This window comes from Balearica regulorum, chromosome 9 (genome assembly GCF_011004875.1).
Source record: "Balearica regulorum gibbericeps isolate bBalReg1 chromosome 9, bBalReg1.pri, whole genome shotgun sequence".
NCBI classification, from domain to species: domain Eukaryota; kingdom Metazoa; phylum Chordata; class Aves; order Gruiformes; family Gruidae; genus Balearica; species Balearica regulorum.
The window spans coordinates 20,537,596-20,557,542 of NC_046192.1; the positions used below are offsets into that span (position 1 = coordinate 20,537,596).

The following is a 19,947-nucleotide window of genomic DNA, read 5'->3' on the forward strand; positions in this document are numbered from 1 at the left end:
ATGCAATGTTTTTACCTGCAATCAATGAAATGTTTCTGAACAACCTGCAGTTCAGTGTAAGCAATAGTGGTTTATTATTGGACACAGAATACAGTGCTAGTGAAAGTAATTCTAGTATATGATGTGGTAGTAAAGAACCCCGTCTGTTAACAGACTTTTAAGTATTTAAATATATTTAAGTCCAGTGTAAAATACTGCTGTTATGGAGCCAGATCCTGCAGTCTTTGCACAGCTAAAACTACCATGGAAATCAATGGGAGCTTCTAAAGTATAACGATAAGGACATGCCCAGGGTCACTAGCATAATACAGTTCTGCTGCTATGCTTTATGTGTACACTCAGACATTCTTGGCCACTTGCAAGAGTATAAGAGATCAAAATAGAAATCCATGTGAATTCAAAATGATAAATACCGTTTTTAAAATAAAGAGTATGTCTTCAAAGCAAGTATGGCACATACGCATTTTTTGTTTGGCTAAAATATTAAATAACGCTAAAATATTTTAACTTTGTCTTGAATATTTACATGTATTGAGTTTTAAAAGTGAATTTTAAAAGAAATCCTTACAGTAAGCTCAACAACAATGACCATTTTTCAGAGAACTGTAGCAATGCCTATGATGGCAGAATTTGGCTCCATATATTCTGTTAGCAAAAAGCCACACTATTTATATGACATAAATTGCTTTTTTAAATGTCACTAGAGTTATAAACACTGCGGGTCCAGCCCTACAGGTTATACATTCAAATTTCAGGGAGAGTTTGCCTCCGTGAACTACGAGGAACTGTGCTTTATTTGCAAAATCAGCTTGATGCTATTTTTAAGCAAAAACCATGTGTTTCAGATATAAACTTTTGGGTAACTAAAATTAAATCAAGGGGCTGATCCTCCAGACCCTACTCCTATGGAGATCCTATCCTGCAGAAGGTCCAAATCCTTCCCTTGGCACTGGAGTACTTCCAGCCAGCCTTGCCCCAGCAAGGCAGTGCTGTATTCCCGTTGACTTCACTGGGGCAACTCTAATGAATCGCAAGACTATGGCTAGACCCCGACTGCGTTGTTAACAGGTTCGCAGATAACTTTTTATCATCGTTATTTTTAAACAGTGTTTGTGTATTCTAATTTCAACCAAGCTTTGCTTCCAGCCGTAAACGCCGTCAGTTTAATGACTGGATGGTTCTGGGGTGTGGTGTTGGGAAGCGGTTGTTGCCAGGCTTGCTGCTGACTCGCGCCATTGTTGATTTCGCTGTTGTAGGGGAAAGGCTCTAGGGCGGCAGATAAGGCTGTTGCCATGGTGATGAAGGAGATTCCGAGGGAGGAGTCTGCAGAAGAAAAGCCCCTCCTTACTATGACATCACAGGTGGGCAGAGCGCGGGGCTCTGAGGAGGCCACGGACACAGCGCGAGTCACCAGCCATGGCGGCCTAGCTTGGCCGCACGGGAGATGCAAAAGCCTCACACGAAACACAGTGCGCACAGCCCGAGGGAACCTCACCCACTCCTTAGCTTCCCCTCGGTGCAATTTCAGCTTTAGTGGTGCCGGTTGAACTCATCTGCTAAAGGATCTCGCACCAATGTCATCACCTTTCCTCACTGACATGGGGAAAATACAGTGGGATAAATAATGTAATTGCTTGGAGTTTTAGATGTTTTGACATGAAAGTTTACACAAAAATGCATTTTTCCCCCAAATAAAAGGATCTGTAGAAAGTACAGTATATGTCAGTTACTAGAAAGTTATTTAAAATTTCAATTCTAAATCATGCTATCAATATTCACGCCACAAATATTCATTTGCAATGCAAATATAAAATATTCAATGCATATATAAAATAAGAAACAGCCACTTCACAGTAGCATTATTTCCAACATCTCAGATCCCATCCCTAAGCTCTCACTGGGATTCTACTCCTGGTCCAGGTCAGAATACCTTATTTTGCACACCCCATTGCTTAATTTCTACAATCTCAGTCGAAGGAAGGAGGTAGTGTTATCACACTAAACCTTACACCTCGGAGTTGCCATCAAACCTTAGGTGGTTTCACGAGTTCCTTCAAGACAGCGACTGAACACTACCATAAAGCACAGCACTTTCATCTCACTACAATAGTGGATTTTATTCCCTCCTGTTGCTCACATACATGAATTTGTTCCCTGAGCCAGTGCATTTAGTTTATTGTTAATATTTAGTGCACACAAGTTGTTCCTACTCATCAGGAGGTTTAATGGAAGTAATCTTACCACATAGTTGTTCTTATGTGAGAGCCTACAACCACCACCACAATCCTGATTTACTCCTTTCATGTTTTAGGATAACAGCTACTGTACTTTTCAAAAGCATTTAAGATGCTGACAAGGCCAGCACATACTTCTCTTAGAGCATCACAGATGCACTGATACACATTATAGAAATATCATCTATTTGGAAACCAGATCTGGCAATCTCTTCAGCCCCTGTTGAACACCATATTTTGCTTGTGGTGAACTCTAATGTCTGTGAAGTAATTGCACAAAGGATGCTTTTTAAGGCATCATTTCTAATTTTCTACTAAGTGATTATCAAACTATTAGAATCCCACATAAAATGCTGCTCCCTCTACTCACCCCACCCCAAAGAAAAAAAAAGCAAAATTTCCCTTGGCTTCAACAGGGACAGGAGTTCAGCCTGGGTTCACTAAACATTTAATGCATCATTTGTAGTGGTTGTCTGTCAGTCTACTCAGCAATAGTCTCAGAAATTTATGAGTAAAATGCTTGTGTCTTAGTCAGTGTAATTTCTTCTACTAAACATAAATACCTACTTCCCTGCTATGCACCAAAGGGGTGCAGAAGCCAAAAGGAAGCAGAATCAAGTGAAAAAGTGAGTATTTTCCATAGCCATCTCTCCATCATGTACATGCAATGTAGTTATACGGCCATACTGCATACCTCATCTGTATCCTAGTTGTCGCTGTAATGTCGTTTTGAGATGCTGTCTCTGTAGTGTGTCCATGTAAACCTCTCGTTCAGACCATTCATTCAGAATAACACACTGCTATATTGTGATATACATTTAGCCATGACCATCAAAGTGCTTGTGTCTGTCTTTACATGATGAAACAGATGGACGTGGTTGCTGCTCACAGGGTGAGCCACACAAGTTCCAAATCGGCTGCAAAATTCCCAAGCCAGATTAAATTGGGTCATGAGAATAAGGCCTGGTGTTTCCAATGTTATCACTGCCACTGAACCCAGTATGGACAAGTGTTTATCTTAGGAATTATTTCCATTAGGTATCTCTGTTGCTCCATCCCTACAACTAACTAAGCAAGAACAACACAAGGACCAAGCACAGATAGGGGAGTACTGGCTTTTCTAAAAGTATAAAAAGCGATTTCTCCCATTTTCCAAATCCTTGATGAATGGAGGATTAATCATGTCTGACTGTGGAAGCAGACTCCACAGGAAGCATAAGTGGAATCTGATACACAAAGAAGACACTAAATCCTCATTTTGAGAGAAATAGTTAGTGATAAAATATAAATTCAGGGGCTGCTGTTATGTTAAGAGATGCTTCTTTGCTCTCTTCCTCTGGAAAATGTTAAAAACATATCCAACACAGAACCAGTCAGATAAATATTCACATTTTATTGTTATGCTCCTAGCAAAGCCCTGCTTGTAAAATATGACACTTATTCATTGGAGTAAATACTGCGAATTAAATTGTAATGACGTTTCCAATTCACCAATTATTTTATATCATCAGATCTGGAGGCAAATCTTCAAGTAACATGAACCAAAAAAGTACTGCAGACTCCAGTGGGGCTATGCTAACATATGGCAACTGGGAATCTTGACCATCATTCCAGCAGTAATGAGTATACTACAGTAAGCAGAGAGGTATTCTTGGTAATTGAATAGGCCTTTCAGCATCTACTTTTTTGTGATTCTGTCTAAATTACTTTCATTAAAAGTTACTTTATTGGTGTGAGAAAGCATTCACTAGTTGCCAATTCAAGTATCAGAGTGAGCTTTCAGTACTAATTGGATTCTGTAGAACATAACTCTATATGATGTTGCTGTCTCCCTTTATCTTTTTAAAGATAATTCAGAAGAGACTGGAACAAATGAAAATAGGTATTTATATGAATAGAACCTAGAAAAAGTGAAAGCAATTTTGCTGAAGGTTCAAAGATTAACTAGAAGTTAAGCTATGAACCAATATACTTCTAACAATTAGAAAAATAAATAAGAAAAATTGTGAATAAAGGTTTGATTTGAATTCCAAAATAAAATTTTTGTTTAACCTCCTCACAGCTTCTTTGCATTTGTCAGGAAAAAAAGCTTACTTCAGAATTACATTCTAATGAGAAATGTAAACCTAAATATCCCCTGGAGTCAAAGTTTAATTGTATAGTCAGCTATGAAATTACCAATTTACTACAGGTCAGTGAACTTCAAAGGATCCAATCCAATAAATTACTTCGATCCACACTTATACTTTAAAATATGATTAACTGCTTTATTGAGCAGTAAAAAAGTACATGCTTAAATGCCTTGCCAGCCTGATTTTAAACAAACAAATCTTGCAGTGTCACAAGAGTTATTTGTCCCAGATTCATCACACCTAATTTAGATTCTTCATTAGAGTACATAAATTGGAAAGGTAGTGATGGTAGGATCCCTATAAATATAATAGGAAATAAGACCTGCAGGAGGCGATTCATGTCCAAGATGATTCTGCAGCAAATATACTCTGGTATTATATGGAACAGAAATGGGAGTCCATGGAAAATTCACCAAAAGGAAAAAGAAATGCAAAATATATATTGAAAGTTTTCCCTACTTCTGTTTGTAACTGAAAAATATGGCAACTGCTTACTTAGAATTTACATAAACTACACAGACATTGATCAGAGTATAATTTTGATATTGACTGCTTAAAATTTTAAGTTAACACACAGAACACTTAGGTTTTAGAATTAGAACTGGAAAGAAGAAATTTAAAAAGTTAGAAATTACATTATAAGAAAAATGCTGAAATTCGTCCTATCCCATGAAAAATGCAGGCTACAACAAACAAGTTGTCAAAAAAAAAAAAGAGATGTTTCATGACTACACCCTAATTAACTCCGCCAGATGTTTAAGACTTTTGTAGTCTCTCTATGAGGTATTAGTATTCAGAGTAGGAATATTTTTTATTTTTTAAAGTGAACTTCATTTGCATGCTATTTGATCATCCAAGCACATTTATATTTGCTCAAGGGCTTATGATTAAGCCTAAATTCCACTGTTTGGATTTCTTCCCTTGGTTGGGCTTTTTGTTTTGTTCTGGGGTTTTGGGTGTTTTTTGGTTTGGGGGGTTTTGTTTGTGGGTTTGTTGTTTTGGTTTTTTTAAATTCTGATAGGAGATCTGTTGAATGCTTCCTTTCAACTTTGTAAAGGAAACAGAGTAAAGATAGCCAATATTCAGCTCCCAATGCTGTTAGCAGATTTTCTGATGTGTGTATCAAGGACTCACTACGTGAATTTGATTGCATAATCACAGTTTTCCATATAAAAGTTAACAGTCCCATTTGAATTAATCATGTTAATTCTAAGCTTCTTAGCATTAGACTTGCATTGACTTACAGCCCAGTAAGTGTTTATTACTAAAAAACATCGTAACAGAATGGCAGAAAGTTAAAGTGAACATAATTAACTTCTGTTGTCTTTTATACCAATCTAAACCAGAATTAACTCCACTTTAATTTATATACATTCATTTAAAAAAGGCAAAAATGATACCTGTTTTAGAAAGTGACAATAATTAAGTTTGGACTACACACTACACACTGTACAGTCCAATCTGCTCTCTGAGAACAGTGGCAGTTTCCTCACTGATCTCATGAGGAGTAGCCCTGAGATTATATTATGTTCTTTTTAAAGGATTCATGATAAATTCATTAGCAGTATTTTTCATACATCTCAAATCTGTCTCAATTGATTTATTATGAATTTTTTTGAGTAGTTCAGCAGGGGACAAGGCCTACTGATAACTCTTTTTCATCCATTATTAAACAACATAAATACAAGAAGAGTAAAAAAGAAAATACAAAATTAATAAAAACATGCTTAGCAGTACAAATATTGATTGATACTTTAAGTTAAATACTGCTCAAAACTATTATTGCTTTTAGGTCAGTATGCATAATTTCTGCAGAAATATTCTCACGAGTATAATAAAGTTGCCTTCACAATACGCTTAACAGTCAAATTGGCTGCTTGCCTGAAGTTATACAGATTTCTGTAACAAATTAAATACATTTTCCATGAAATAACAGTTTTAATTTGAAATTACCATGGGAATTGATAATGTAATTTTTTTTCCACAAAATAAAAATCTAACTATACTGTTTCATACATTTTAAAATGCCTCACCATTCCATAAACACAGAAATATTTGGACAAACATTTTTTGTAAATAATATATTATGCCATTTTATCCTTGCTTTTTAATATGCATTATTTACAAGTAGGAATTAATTTTCAGAAATTTGTTGGTTCTTCATTCGTGAATACTCGAAGTAAAAATATACTATCCTGTTAAAGAGTTCCAAGCCACATACTACAGTTGTTCTATATTCAATGAACTTGTTGTTTGTACAGTGAAACTGTTCTAAATTGCAAGTCCAAAAAAATTCACAGCTTTCAAGTTTCAAGCTTTTCAATCTGCAGAAAACATTTCAAAGCAAACACACACCATGACAGATCCCCACAAAGACAGTGTAACTTCAGAAGAAATTATGACTTCTGTCCTATGACCACCAACAGTAACACATCCAAAACCATAGCCTTATTCTAGATCTGCTACAGAACTCTGTTTTTAAAGAAAAATCCATAGAAAGGACAAGAAAAATCTGTGTGATTTCTAAGTAATTACAGCCTATATGCAAAGATACAACAAGGGTACAGTGAAAGATTAATTTTGTTGCATGGGAAATAAACAAAGGGCACTTTCTACACAGTCAAAGATCAGTAGGAATGGCATAAGCTTCAGAAAAATTAAAGCCTGTGATAAGCCGTGATTTATTTGATATTGTTAATTCTCATCCTCATCTTTACAGTCTTCATGCTGCTATAGCATGAAGATTTGGTCTTAAAGCAGTAGCTGTGCATCTTTCATCTTGATTGACATTTGATTATGTACCATACTCAGAATAGTGCATGAGGCTGTATACAATCCACTACTGCTGAAACTCTTGAACTTATCTATGGATCACTGGTGGTTCACAAAGAATTTGTATGTGCAGCTCAGTTCCATATGCTGGCAGCCTCCGCTACTTTCAGTTAATGAAAAACATTAAAGGATTTTCTAATATTTTGTAAACAATCATCACAGTTGCTCCCAGAGATACTGCAAGAATACAAATGTAATACCTGCAACGTGAGTGAAACAGGACTCCTCTAGTTTCTATCCTCTGCACCTTATTTAAAAGCATTTGCAAACTGTGGTTCTCAAAGTCAGACTTCCTCTTCAGCTGGAGTTGCCACACAAAAAGTAATTTCAATGAATGATACAGAAACCAGAATCTAGCATCAGGAGTTACCACTTGTTCCCTGTAGATACTGTCATGACACTTCTGCCTCCTCCCACAGTATAGGTTTCTTCAGGGCTTTCTGAAGAGAGAACATTGGATTCTGTCACCTTCCTGTTCTACAAGACTCTCCCAATCTGCATTTACTCAATTTACATGTCATATTTGTTAGTCCTTCAGTTAACTAGTGGGCCATTTTAGGAGTACAGACAAGGTGCTTCCATAAACTAACATTACAGAAATAATTTCTTTAAAGGAACACTTTGTAATTTCTTACTAAGATAAAAGGAAGATAAATAAAAAATAAAATCTAACACCCAAGAAAGGGAAGCACTCTGTTTTAGTAAAGAGCTTCCTTTACTTGAAAAGTGCATAGAGCATGCAGATACTAATGCAACAGATTTACAGTAAATCATGTTTTTGTATGAGTAGTAAAGGCCAAGTTGTCAGTCACAGTCAAAATACGACAAGAGCAACTTTCCTCCTCTTTCCCCATGGCTCTGATCCAGCAAGACTGTTAAGCACAGGCTTAAGCTTAAGTTTTGCAGGACATGCTTAAGTGCTTTACTGGAACAAGGCCAAAACGCAGGAGCCAGGTACAACTGCAATTCCCATGTTTAGTTTCCTTTAGGCAGACCAAGAGCAGCAAAGAAAGAACTGTGAGATATTTAGTTCTACCATGCAGCAATACACCATAGCTTGTACAGGTCAGCACTTACAAACACAGATAGGATGCTACTGTGACACAGCGATCACACCCAACAACACAACTGCTGTTTATGAAGACGCAACATAAGCATGTTCTCATTTACCATTTTAGCCATCAAGCATAGGTTTTAAACAACACAGCTGGCGTGCGACTTTAAGCATCCAATACAGTGTAGTAATCCTCCCACAGCTTCTCTGACTTCACACAAGCCCTCTGTCAGGTGTTTGCATTAAGCCCCAGGGCATCACTTGGCTTGTGTGATTTCAGGTAAGATATTGTCACCTCCGATTCACAGGCCACTCCACACACTTCCTACTACTTAGCAACATGGTACCAGTGATCACCTGCTGAGCAAGACTAGTCTTCAAAGAGGCAACACCACCAAACTGCTTTTTGCAAGAAGGTGAAATGAGTTTGTCTCAGTTTTAGAGCTTCCCGCAATTCACGTTAGGTGGAAGTCAGTTATACTATGTGCCCTGTGAATTGACTCTCTGTTCTTGTGAAAACCAAATATTTGGCTGGCACATCAGTTTTGTTGGGACAAATTCACACTAGAGTGACAGAGAAAAGATTAGTATGACCCTGGCACAAGGATGATGCAAAAAGTCAAGTAGCAATCACACTTACTATAAAATAGTAAATAAAGTGTGTGAGGTGGTAATTTTGATTGTGAAATATTTACAAACATGCTAGAAGAGTAGGTGGGAAAAAAGGCAACTCATGCAATTTGAACTTTTAGCACAAAACTAGTGATTTTTATCTGGAGTTCCCTTTCCAAACCTCCCTCAATGAGCAGAAAAGGAGGTCTTCCAGTTCTTATTCTCCCAAGATAGTGATCCGCAGACACAACTGTCAGGCCAGTACTTCTAGTTATGCTCTAGACAACAATAACCTCAATTTCTACTTGTGGTTCCCATTTACTAGTTTTTAGAAAGAGCTAGTTAGTGGAAATAAATTCAATTGTTTCCTCTTACCCTAGTGAATGCCACCAAAGATCACAATGTGCCAGACAGGTGCAGAGAACCTATCTATCAAGAAACCATTGCTGTGTATCATAAAAATTAATTAGTGACTGAAGGTCATGCTTTAGGAGATGCCTCTGGTTAAAAGAGCAATATAACACTTACAAACTACTCCATCTAACCTGTTCACTTATTTGTCCTGTCTCACCCAAGCAACATACAAATTTCTCAAAGTTCAAAAATACAATTTCTCCAATAGAAAACCTGAATTAAAAGGTTCCTGCTTTCTCCCATGCTCATTACCACACCCTGAGTTTTCTAGGTCAGACCACTTCACTGATGCAGTCAGCAGCCCAACCACACTCTCACCAGCACACTGAACAGGTAGTACAGCAAAAGGGATAAGTGCCCCAGAGCTGCCTTGCTGCTAACTGTACAAAGGGATTACCCATTAGTAGCTTGGGGCTTTCTAAATTAGTGCCTTGAGTAATTCAATCAGCCGCAGGTGACAAAATGGGTAGAATCCAATCCAACTAACTTGGGTAGCTAATTACATCTAAATTTTAGGTGCCTCTTGAACCAGTCCTTCTAAAATAAGTTCCATATATAGCCAGTGGGAAAGCTAGGTGCCTTTGAGAGCCTCCTGAGGGACAGCTAAATTAGGCAGGCACAGTTTCCCTCTGGAGTTGCTTTTCCAGGCATTTCTCTCTCCCTATTGAACATGGAGGGAATTTAGACACTTCATTTAAGAGAACTAGTTCACTATGTGCTCAAAACATAGGTGCTAATTAGCTGCCTATGCCTTACTGGAACCCTCCAATTTAAATTCCAAATAATTTAGCTTAAAGACTAGCATTATGTTATGCCCTACTAACATTAAAAAAAGAAACAAGACAGCATGCATTGTGCACTACAACAAATCAAGATTAGGAACATAGGAAGAGAGTGTATAAAACAGGATGTCAGGACCATACCTTACTGACAGCCTCAGCGTGCTCCAGCACTCCCACAGTGTAAGCTCAGCACTCTAAGAAGCTAAAGCAGACAAAAAAACCCCCACAACTTTTAGCCATAAGCAGGTGAATGTATCAACTGTAGATGCAACAGCTAGGTTGGAAGTTGCTCCTCTGAGCTGTTCCCCTGAGCACAATGTGTACTCCAGCTTCCTCTGCCTTAAGGCAAAACTAAGCTGCTCTGGGGAAACTTTTCACAACAGAACCCTGTCAACTGCCTGCTCACCACCCCCCACCCCCCTTTTTTTTAATCAGGCTATTCCCTAGGTGTTTCATAGCTCTCTTACTACAACATAAGATACAGACTGGGAGGAAAGGAAAACCAAAGCCATAGCAGTTGCTTTATACATTATCTCACACTGTCTCCAGCACAGTAAAACACATCACTGACACCAGCATTGCAAGAGGCACCTGCATTAACACCATAAGCCAGAGGCCCTGAAGAAGAGTGGGGAAACAAGTTTTTACCAGACTGCAGAGCTCCTACCATGACAGCAGCTGGGCACTTGCTGTGCCCCATGCAAGGGTCCCGAGGGCAGTACCAGGCCTGAGGAGAGGCCCTGGGGCTAAGGCTCCAGGAAGGTGTTTTACCAGGCAGTGCACTCCTGTGGAGGCATGGGGAGAAGGTAAGGCCTGGGGGATCTAGGGGTGACTGCAGTGCAGAGGAAAAGGTGCTGGGTGGGTGACTGAGGGAAGCTCAGACCAGGCTGGGTATTAGCTAGAAAGAAGAAATCCCTCTCGGGGGACCAGTGCTGTACTTCTTCCACAGCAACATCTCCCCTCCTGCCCCAGAACACCCAGACCCACCTAAGGTTTCATTTTTTTTGACCCCATACCAGTTGCTCCAGCATGATTCATTAGGTTCCCACCTACCCTTCAGGCCTAGGGAGCACTCAGAGAGAGAACCACCATGAGCTGCCTGCACCTCCTCCTTCTTTTCTCACAGCAACTCCAGTGGTAGCATAGAAACCACTAGCCAAACCAGAACACTGAGGAAAGGAATATTTAGCAGCAAAGGCAGCTGCAGGTAATAAACTACATCAGCTGAGTAAGTGCAGACAGCTGGGGGTGGGTGATCAGGGCACAGAAAATGAAGACAAGGTGATTCCCCTCAGCACAGGCTGGGTAGTCCTGTAGCCTAGGGTGCTGAGGGGAGATAGGGCAGACATGGCCTCCACCACAGCAACTGACCCAGCTTCTGTGCCTTGCCTCAGATCTCTGCTAAATAATCCTTGATTTGAGTATATTTAAGCAGTGGGGCTGATATCAGCCATTAGGTGACACTTACGACTCTCCCAGTACCTCTTCCAAAGCACCAAAAAAAATACACAGATATGCTTTTTTTGGAACAAAAAAGTCCAATAGCAGTAGTGGGGTGAGAAAAAGCACCTTCTTCTGTGGTGCTGCCCGACGTGGAAGGCTGTCACAGAAAATTCATTTGACTTTAAGAGTATTTTATACTATGGATGAGTCTCTTCAGATGTATTAGTAATAGGGAGTATCGCCCTCCACAGATCTTAGATATCCTTCAGTTAAAGGAGCATGTGGGTTTTTTCTTTAATTAAAATAAATTTTACAAAGAAGAATTAAGTTCTTAGAGACATTATGAGAATTTATGGCACTCACTGGCAAAATTAGTACTCAGAAATCAACAGTTTCACAAGCCAAGTCTATATTGCTTGGCGTGTGTACAAATATTGCAGGCAATAAATACTGCGTGGCGCCAGCCGCCTGGCTCCCGCTCCCAGCGCCGTTTCCTCCAGTGCTGGGTGACATTGGGTGGCTTTCTTAATTTCGCTTTGCTTCTCTCATCTGCAATGTAGAGATAATACTTCTTAGCTCTGTGGTGGTGCCAGGCTTGATTCATGAATGTTTTAAAGCATTCTGTGATATTCACCCTGAAAGGTGCTTGAGAACCATAAATTATTACTTTAATATAGATAATAGTTTTCATCTCATGAATGTTTTATAGCACTACTCCAAATTCATGCCTGATATAACTCTAATAACTTGAGCAGAGTTAAACTAGGGATAAATTTGGTACAATATATGAGGAAGCAAAATGAAATTCAAAGTGTGAGACCGAGGACTTACCAAGTGACGTTGCATACACAGTAATGTCAGAAACCTACCCCACCACCTGCTTACCTACAGGAAAAATATCAGCTCATGGCACTCTTTAACATTAAGATTTGATTTCTCATGAAATGGCTGCTTCACAACAAAAATGTTTTTTTCTAATACGTTCTATTCCTTTTAATAAGACACTCCTACAGCTTCCAGTACTTAGTCACGGGAGCATAGGACATAGGACTGGGAGGGATCCTCTGGGCCACAGGCCACTTCTCAAAAGAAATTACATCGTAAACAGACAAGTAGAAAACTTGTCAAAAGCCATTTTAAATAGTTAGGCCTTTTGTCCCCCTACCCTAAAAAAAATACTGTTCATACTCTTCACTGCTGTGATAGAAAGATTCTTTTAATTCCCAGGCCAGATCTATTCATGGCCAGTTTAGATTTCTTTGTTGTCGTGCCAGCCTTTCTCAATAGCTGAAATAACTTTCCTCCTCCAATGTCATCTAACCACTCTCTATGTATACATGAAGAATAATTATGTTCCTACTCAATCTTCATTCTGTTAGCCTAAGCAAGTCAAACTCTTTTAGTCTCCCTGTAAAATATGTTTCTTTATTCCTCTGATCATTTGGGTGGCCCATCTCTGATGAATTTCGTGTATATGTTCACACAGTAAGAGAGTCAGAGAAGAGGAACCTATTTGTTTTCTATTTAACAAAAATGCCACAAATGCAGCAGAAATGAGACACAACATAGTAAAAATTAAATCTTGATGTTTGCTGGCAAAATTGATGAAGTGGATATTACTACCAATCTTCTTTCAGTTTGATAGTGGAATTTTATCAAGGGACTTTGAACAGTACACTGCTGGTATCAGACTACTGAAGGCCTGTTGCTGAGCAGGTCTTCCTTATATAAACAGTATAACAAAGAAATTTCTAGGGATGCGATAACCAGATTTGAAAATAAAAAAATATTTGCCAGACATCTGCTACTTGATACTTCACTTGAACCCTAGAGAAATTCAGACCTTTGTTGATTCTAGTCTCCTTCCCCTGCACAATTCTGATTCTCAGCATTACTGCTGCTGTTCCTGGAGTTTATCCTCTTACCCTCGCACCAGGTTTGGGCAATAAATTGCCTTTCCAGCTGGTCTTCAGTTTTTCTATTCTTCACTGTCTCCAGTGAGTGATCTTGGCTGTCTTGGTTCTCATAATCCTTCTTCATTCCCTCCTTGTCCCATTCTTTCCTATTAAAGCAAATTTCCATGGAACGTAAAGGAAAACCGGATAAGCATCCAGATCTTATCCAATAATGTACCCTATTGATACACTCTTATAGATACAGAAACAGAATATTTTCTATGAAGTTTCTACATTTACAGTGATTCCTACAGAACCTCTTCTCTCTTCCCTCCTGTCCCCCTCCAAATAGTGTAGGACTTTTCTTTTTGCTGTTAATATATCACAGAATAGATCATTGAAGATCCAGCTGATCCAGAGGCTTTGACAATCTTTCTGCTGGATGCTACGTTCACTGGAATATGTAACTTGTTGCAAAAGTGCAGCAGCTGTTACCGATGCTTCTTCCTGGAATGGGATGTGTAAATGCAGAAAGAAAAATGTTTTCAAGCAATTTTTGATGATATCTGGATTTGATCATAAAGAAACTTTTAAAATATTAAGAGTAATTTGGACAAGAATTAACTAGGCATCCACCTTTAGTTTTTCACCAATAGAAATGAGTAAGGACTGTCACCAAATCATAAACAGAAAAATAAGGTCTTAAGTGTTAAATATCAGTATTAAGTAAAAATATAGGCTGGAGATGATGTGGATACTGTAGAGCCAACTTTAATGGAAATCAAAGGTGTGCAGCTGGTATAAATGCAATTTCCAGACAAGTGTTGAGATTTACCCAATTAAGCAAGTACCTTCTGTGCGTTGAATGAGACAGCAACCTGGACAATCAATTCAGAGAGTTAAAACCCCACATGATTACGTCACCTGTAAAGTGCATCTGCAGTCTAGGTTTAGCATATGCAGAAATAGAGTTTGGGACAATATCACTGCCAGATTTCTAAATTAAGTACCCACATCTGCACGTTCTGCTACGCAGTGTTGTGCAGGCAGTCACTCACCTGTCTTCCATGTTACTCATGTAAATTGGTATTTCAGTGCAAAACTGTAAGGTCCTGGGCAAAGGAATAAGTGCACATATTATACAGTCAGGCAGCGTTAGGTACCAGCTTAAATGTTTGATCCATCAAAATAATGGACTTTTTATTTCAATAGCTCCAGTATTTTCCTGAAACTTTGTAATACAGAAATCGAGTACTGAACAACAGTGAATCTAAGCTGGTTTGCTGTAATAACTTCAGAGACAATCCTGCTACTGGAGTAGCTAAATGCCAATAATTAACAAATATAAAAGGAGGATGAGTAAATACTTTTTTTGGCCAGTTTTAATCCATACTAGCATCCTGAATTTAAAAGGTCAAATATATCTGAGAGAAAATTTGGAAAATTCAACAATGGAAAAAGAGTGAGGACAGAATGGAGAGAGGGAGAGCAGAGAGGATAAAAGTAAAGCTGAAATAGCTCCAGATGAAAGCAACAGACAGAGGGAAAACATGTTTTCACATTATTAAAGAACGTAAATGCAGGCCACACCATCAGACATCCATCCAGCTCAGCTTAGGTCTTGATCCTCCAATCAGAGATAGATCGCAGAGAGGAGACTTTTATTTATGAGACTGTTTTACTGTTTTGTCTTTTTAGTCTCTAATACATGAAATAGCCTGTAATATAGCCATTTCTTTTAGGTAGCAGAATCCAAATGCATTCAAGCAATTACAATAAAAAGGGAAAACTGCTCATAAATAAAAGCTGTATTATGAGTCTTCACACAATGAAAACTGATGCAGGATGTTCATACATTCACCAGGCTCCATCCGCTGCCATTCATATGTCTTTGTATTGCAGAGAAGTGTTTTCTGTCTCAGCAGGTTATTGTTTAATGGGGTAATGCATATTTGCTGGGTGAAATGGTATTGTGGAAGTTCTGCGGGGAGGCATGTTACTTGTGAAAAAAAAAAAAAACAAAACTAAAAAAGCCCTGCTTGGTCTCCTGGTGATAGAGAAGGCCAATTTCACCCGTTGATTTGAAAGGAGTTACATCAGGCCTTGTATACTTTAGCCCTACAAGCAATAGTATGCAATAATTGCTATGGAAAAATCACCTTTCTGCTTTGTATTTGTGCAATTTGTAAAACTGGAATACAATTTTGCCCCAAAAGAGTGACTAATTTTTCTTTAATTTTAAGCCCAGAGCTATTTGTACATCTCCTAATGGCAATATCTTACTCTCTCACAATCAAAAATAAAGTGCATGATATTGTGAGAATATGTTTTATTTCTTTAAATTCTGGATCCCCACAACACGCTGTGACCCTGGGTTTTTTTGTTGCTAGCTGGTGAATGAGCAACAAGAAAGCAGACCCCTTCTGAGCCCCTCCATTGATGACTTTCTCTGTGAAACCAAACCAGAAGCTGTTGCAAGGCCTGTAACATCAAATACTGCAGGTAAACAAAATTCTTTACTATCCCTCACTAGAGAAATAATTTTAGTTTTCTCTTAATTACAGTACATTTTTGTCAAGTGATTTCTTGATTTGTTACTATTTGCACAAAATTATAAGCTGATATTAAATTACAATTGCCTGATCTATTAGTAGAAGAAACTTTCTTCATTGCATTTGAGGGCAAATCTGGTGTGATCCAAATCACATGTATTCTAGCAGATCTCTGGGGCTGAATTTAAGGAAACTTGTTTAAGTTCAACAGGAAGTACATATCAGCTTGAGCAATTCTCAATCTCTGTTTTTGCAAAATTTTAACCTACGGGAAAGCCACATTTAGCCTGGCTTTAACCAAACCCATTCCTTACTCTAGAAAGATTTTCTTTAATAACAGCTTGGATGGGATATCAGAGAAAAGGGAAGTTTATCCAGGCTGAGTTCAGACACTTTATTGGTGAAAGGATCTAATATATTTCTTAGCTTCTTTGTGTTGTGAAGAGATAGTAGAACAGATAATAAAAAGTAAGAGTGAATCCTGAAAGCCTTTGAATTATATTGTATTATATTTGAAGTATATTGTCCTTTGGAAGTGTTTTTAGAGATTGGCCTCCCAATGTTTGGTATTCGTGCAAAGGTAATCAAAGCGGTTGGGCAGATCAACTGAGATGCAATAAAATCAGCATACCACTACTATGTTCTATTGCTGTCTCATAAAATGACTTGGCTTGTTAGAAGCCATTTAATTAAAATCTATATACATGCATGTTATTAAAATGAATAATTTCCAGCTGGGTGATTATCTTCACATCTAATTAATATGCATCTAAAGCAATATGCAAGTTCTAATAACAAAAACTGGAACACTGAATTAAACAAAAATTGTAAGTAAGTAATATTTTTTCCTTTTATATATAGCTAAAGATATTACAGGGATGAATAGAAATATTTCAGGTTGTCTAAAAGAGTGGTGTTTGTTGTAAACAAAGTAAGTATCTGTAGATGCTATATCTGCCTTGAATATCTGTCAGATTTGGCGGGGGGGTTAATTAGATTTGTTTAATAACAAAATTAAAATTTCTTATTCTATGAAGATTGATGAAATTCAGTGATTTACTAAGAACACAGATAAAGCACTGCAAGGGATAATACAAATTGATCTGTCAAAACCACCTGCTTATAAAAGGATCTTTTATGTGCTAAAGAATTTTAAATGTTACTCTTTGAGCAACTTTTAAATGAAGACCTCAAACTGAACATGCCTTTTATAGTGATATAGTCCTGAATAGAAATAGCAGTAAAATTTATAATTATATTCAATATTTATGCCCCAAAAGACAAACTGCAACAATAGTAGAAACCATTATTAAACATACCATTATTCCTTTATGACCCAAGAAGTCCACTCAAGAAGCTGTTTACTCTTCAGCTTTTTCCATAATAGCATCTGGCACAACAGTAGCGCCCTAAGAAGCTGTTACCAGTACTTGATAAATCATAAGATTAAACCAAATCTTATCTAAAATCTCAATTGTACAGGGAACCCTCGCAACGTAAGAAAATCTGTGGAGTAAGGCAACAGCCTTACACCTAAGATGTCTTTATGGTTTTCAGAGGAAAAGCCTTTTTTGCAAATCAAGCTTTTTTAAACTGCATTCAGTTAAGCACCTGAAATCCCTAGCCATATTTGAATATGCTGGTCATCATCTTTAGCCAGAAAACATACATCTACTCTAGTCAAATGCAAATAGATTAGGATTTTTTTTCCAAATCAAACAAATTTTAAAAATTGAGCTATTTGAATTAAAACAACATTGAATTCTAACATTTTGTCTCTAAGTATTATCAACAGGTCTGGATCTCTTGGATCTTAGTGAACCTGTCTTACAAACCCAAAACAAAGCAAAGAAATCAGAGAATCCATCAAGAAGTGAAGGCTTAAAAGCTTCAACCCACAGAAAGAAGACAGACAATTCTGACCTTATCAGTGTGGATACTGAGCAGAAAGTCCAGACTGTCAGAGTTTCAGACAAGTCTTCACTAGATTTAGGTAAGAGTGTAGCTATTTTATCAGTGCTACATAGGCTAACTTAGCACAAGTTTCTCCTTGCTACTATCACAAAATAACGAGCAACACCAGAATTTTTGTTGCACTGCATTTTAGCAGGGAGTGTAACCTCTGTTCCACATTAAAAAATACTTGAAACACTTTGTCACTGTAAACACATTTCACTCTTGCCTTTGCCATTATACCTGTTAAGTTGTCACTAAATGTGCAAATAAAGTTTTGAAAGGATTCTTTCAAAAAATAATTTAGTCAGGGTCAGTAAAATGGTAGAAAAATCTCTAGGGCTATCATGGGAAATTGGTAGAGGACACAAATCAGAGCCAGCCCATACTGGATGTCCTTTTCAGAACTCCACGTGTCCGAAATACGTATGATTTGTAAATACTGCTTTATCTATGCATAAAGGAGAAAAGAAAAAAGTCCATTCTTGACAAAAGAGCTATATTTGTACAGATTGAAAAAAAAAAAATCCCAAACACAACTCAATATCCTGCCAAGCATGATCTATAGATGAGCTTTGGAAAAGGTAAATTTAATTTAGTTCCATCCAAACTAAATTACTTGCACCGCAACTGAGAAATTTGCAAGGTAAATGTAATTTATACCAAGGTAGCGAATTTTTCCATTCATCACCACAGAAATTCTTTTAGAGAACTTTATCTTCAAACAGGAGCTGAACATTTGATTTTTACAAAGCTAGTCCAATATAGGACCAAATAATATCAGTTGCCTACACAGTCATTTTTAAATGGTAGTCACTAAAGGAAGTTTTATTTTTACGATTTGACTACAATTAGGAAATTAAAAATACCCAAAACTATCAAATACTTAATATAATTTTGTCAACAGATCTAACAGAAAGCTGGAAAGGGACTGTTTACAAGGGCATGTAGTGATAGGACAAGGGGCAATGGCATTAAACTGAAGGAGGGGAGATTTAGATTAGATATAAGGAAGAAATTCTGTATGATGAGGGTGGTGAGGCAGTGGAACAGGTTTCCCAGAGAGGTTGTGGATGTGTCCCTGGAAGTGTTCAAGGCCAGGTTGGATGAGGCTTTGGGCTATGTGGTCTAGTGGAGGGTGTCCCTGCCCATGGCAGGGGGGTTGGAACTAGATGGGCTTTGAGGTCCCTTCTAACCCAAACCATTGTATGATTCTATAACTTACCTACAAATCACTGATTTTAAGTTGAGATTTCCACTGATACTCTGACCATGAATGCTAATAGATTTAGAAAAATGTTGTGAATTCCTAAATATTTTCACAGAGTATCAGCTAGAAGGGTGCACAACATTTCTGTATACTGGACCTTAACTAAAATATAGACTTTGGTGGTACCATTTTCTCCATAACCTACATTTAACAGAGGAGATAAAATTTTCTGCAGTAGTTTCTTTAACAGATTCATATTTTCTTTTCATATTTTTCAGTTGATATTCAGACACAGATAGAGAAATGGGATGATTGCAATTTTCATGGAGACAGGAGTAGCAAGGTCCACCCTTCTACAGAGAGAGCATCATCATCATCTAGAGCTCCATCAAAAGAGCTTTTATGGTACAACTTTTTGCTTTCCTTACAAAAATATTTCCAGTCCAGATCTCCTAATTCACAGAAATGCTCACTTGATGACAAGTCATATTTTTAAAGCTGTTATGATTACATTAAATGTGTTCAAGCAGACATTTTGGACAATGTATCATAAGCAAGTACACTATAAAATGACATTTTGCCAGCAATTTTTAATGTTGTGAAAAGTAGCAGGTGCAATTACTAAATAAATGGTGAGAATTCTAGAGGCATGCAGTGATCCAAAACCAATTGCAAGCATGTGAGTAACATGAGTAAAAATGGATACTTGGCAGTGATTTGACAGTCACTGGATATCCAGTGTCTTTTGGTTTTGCTATCAAGAGGGCAGAATTTCTGTGTGTAACTGGAAGAGGCAAGATAAATGTCCAAGCCAAGTACTAGCTCTTTCACACA

General features: G+C 37.8%; 1 protein-coding gene across 7 annotated transcripts in view; it reads left to right on the forward strand.

The window, feature by feature from the left end:
* PEX5L (peroxisomal biogenesis factor 5 like) overlaps window positions 1-19,947 on the forward strand; it is a 116,904-nt gene that overhangs the window by 70,900 nt on the left and 26,057 nt on the right. For 2 of the 7 annotated variants that reach the window (XM_075761486.1, XM_010304703.2), the window contains exons 2-5: window positions 1,257-1,361; window positions 15,789-15,900; window positions 17,734-17,943; window positions 19,392-19,518. In XM_075761486.1, coding sequence (XP_075617601.1) covers window positions 1,257-1,361; window positions 15,789-15,900; window positions 17,734-17,943; window positions 19,392-19,518 — 554 coding nt within the window. The remainder of the gene's footprint in view (window positions 1-1,256; window positions 1,362-15,788; window positions 15,901-17,733; window positions 17,944-19,391; window positions 19,519-19,947) is intronic. The other 5 variants (XM_075761489.1, XM_010304704.2, XM_075761487.1 and 2 more) reach the window with 4 other exon arrangements.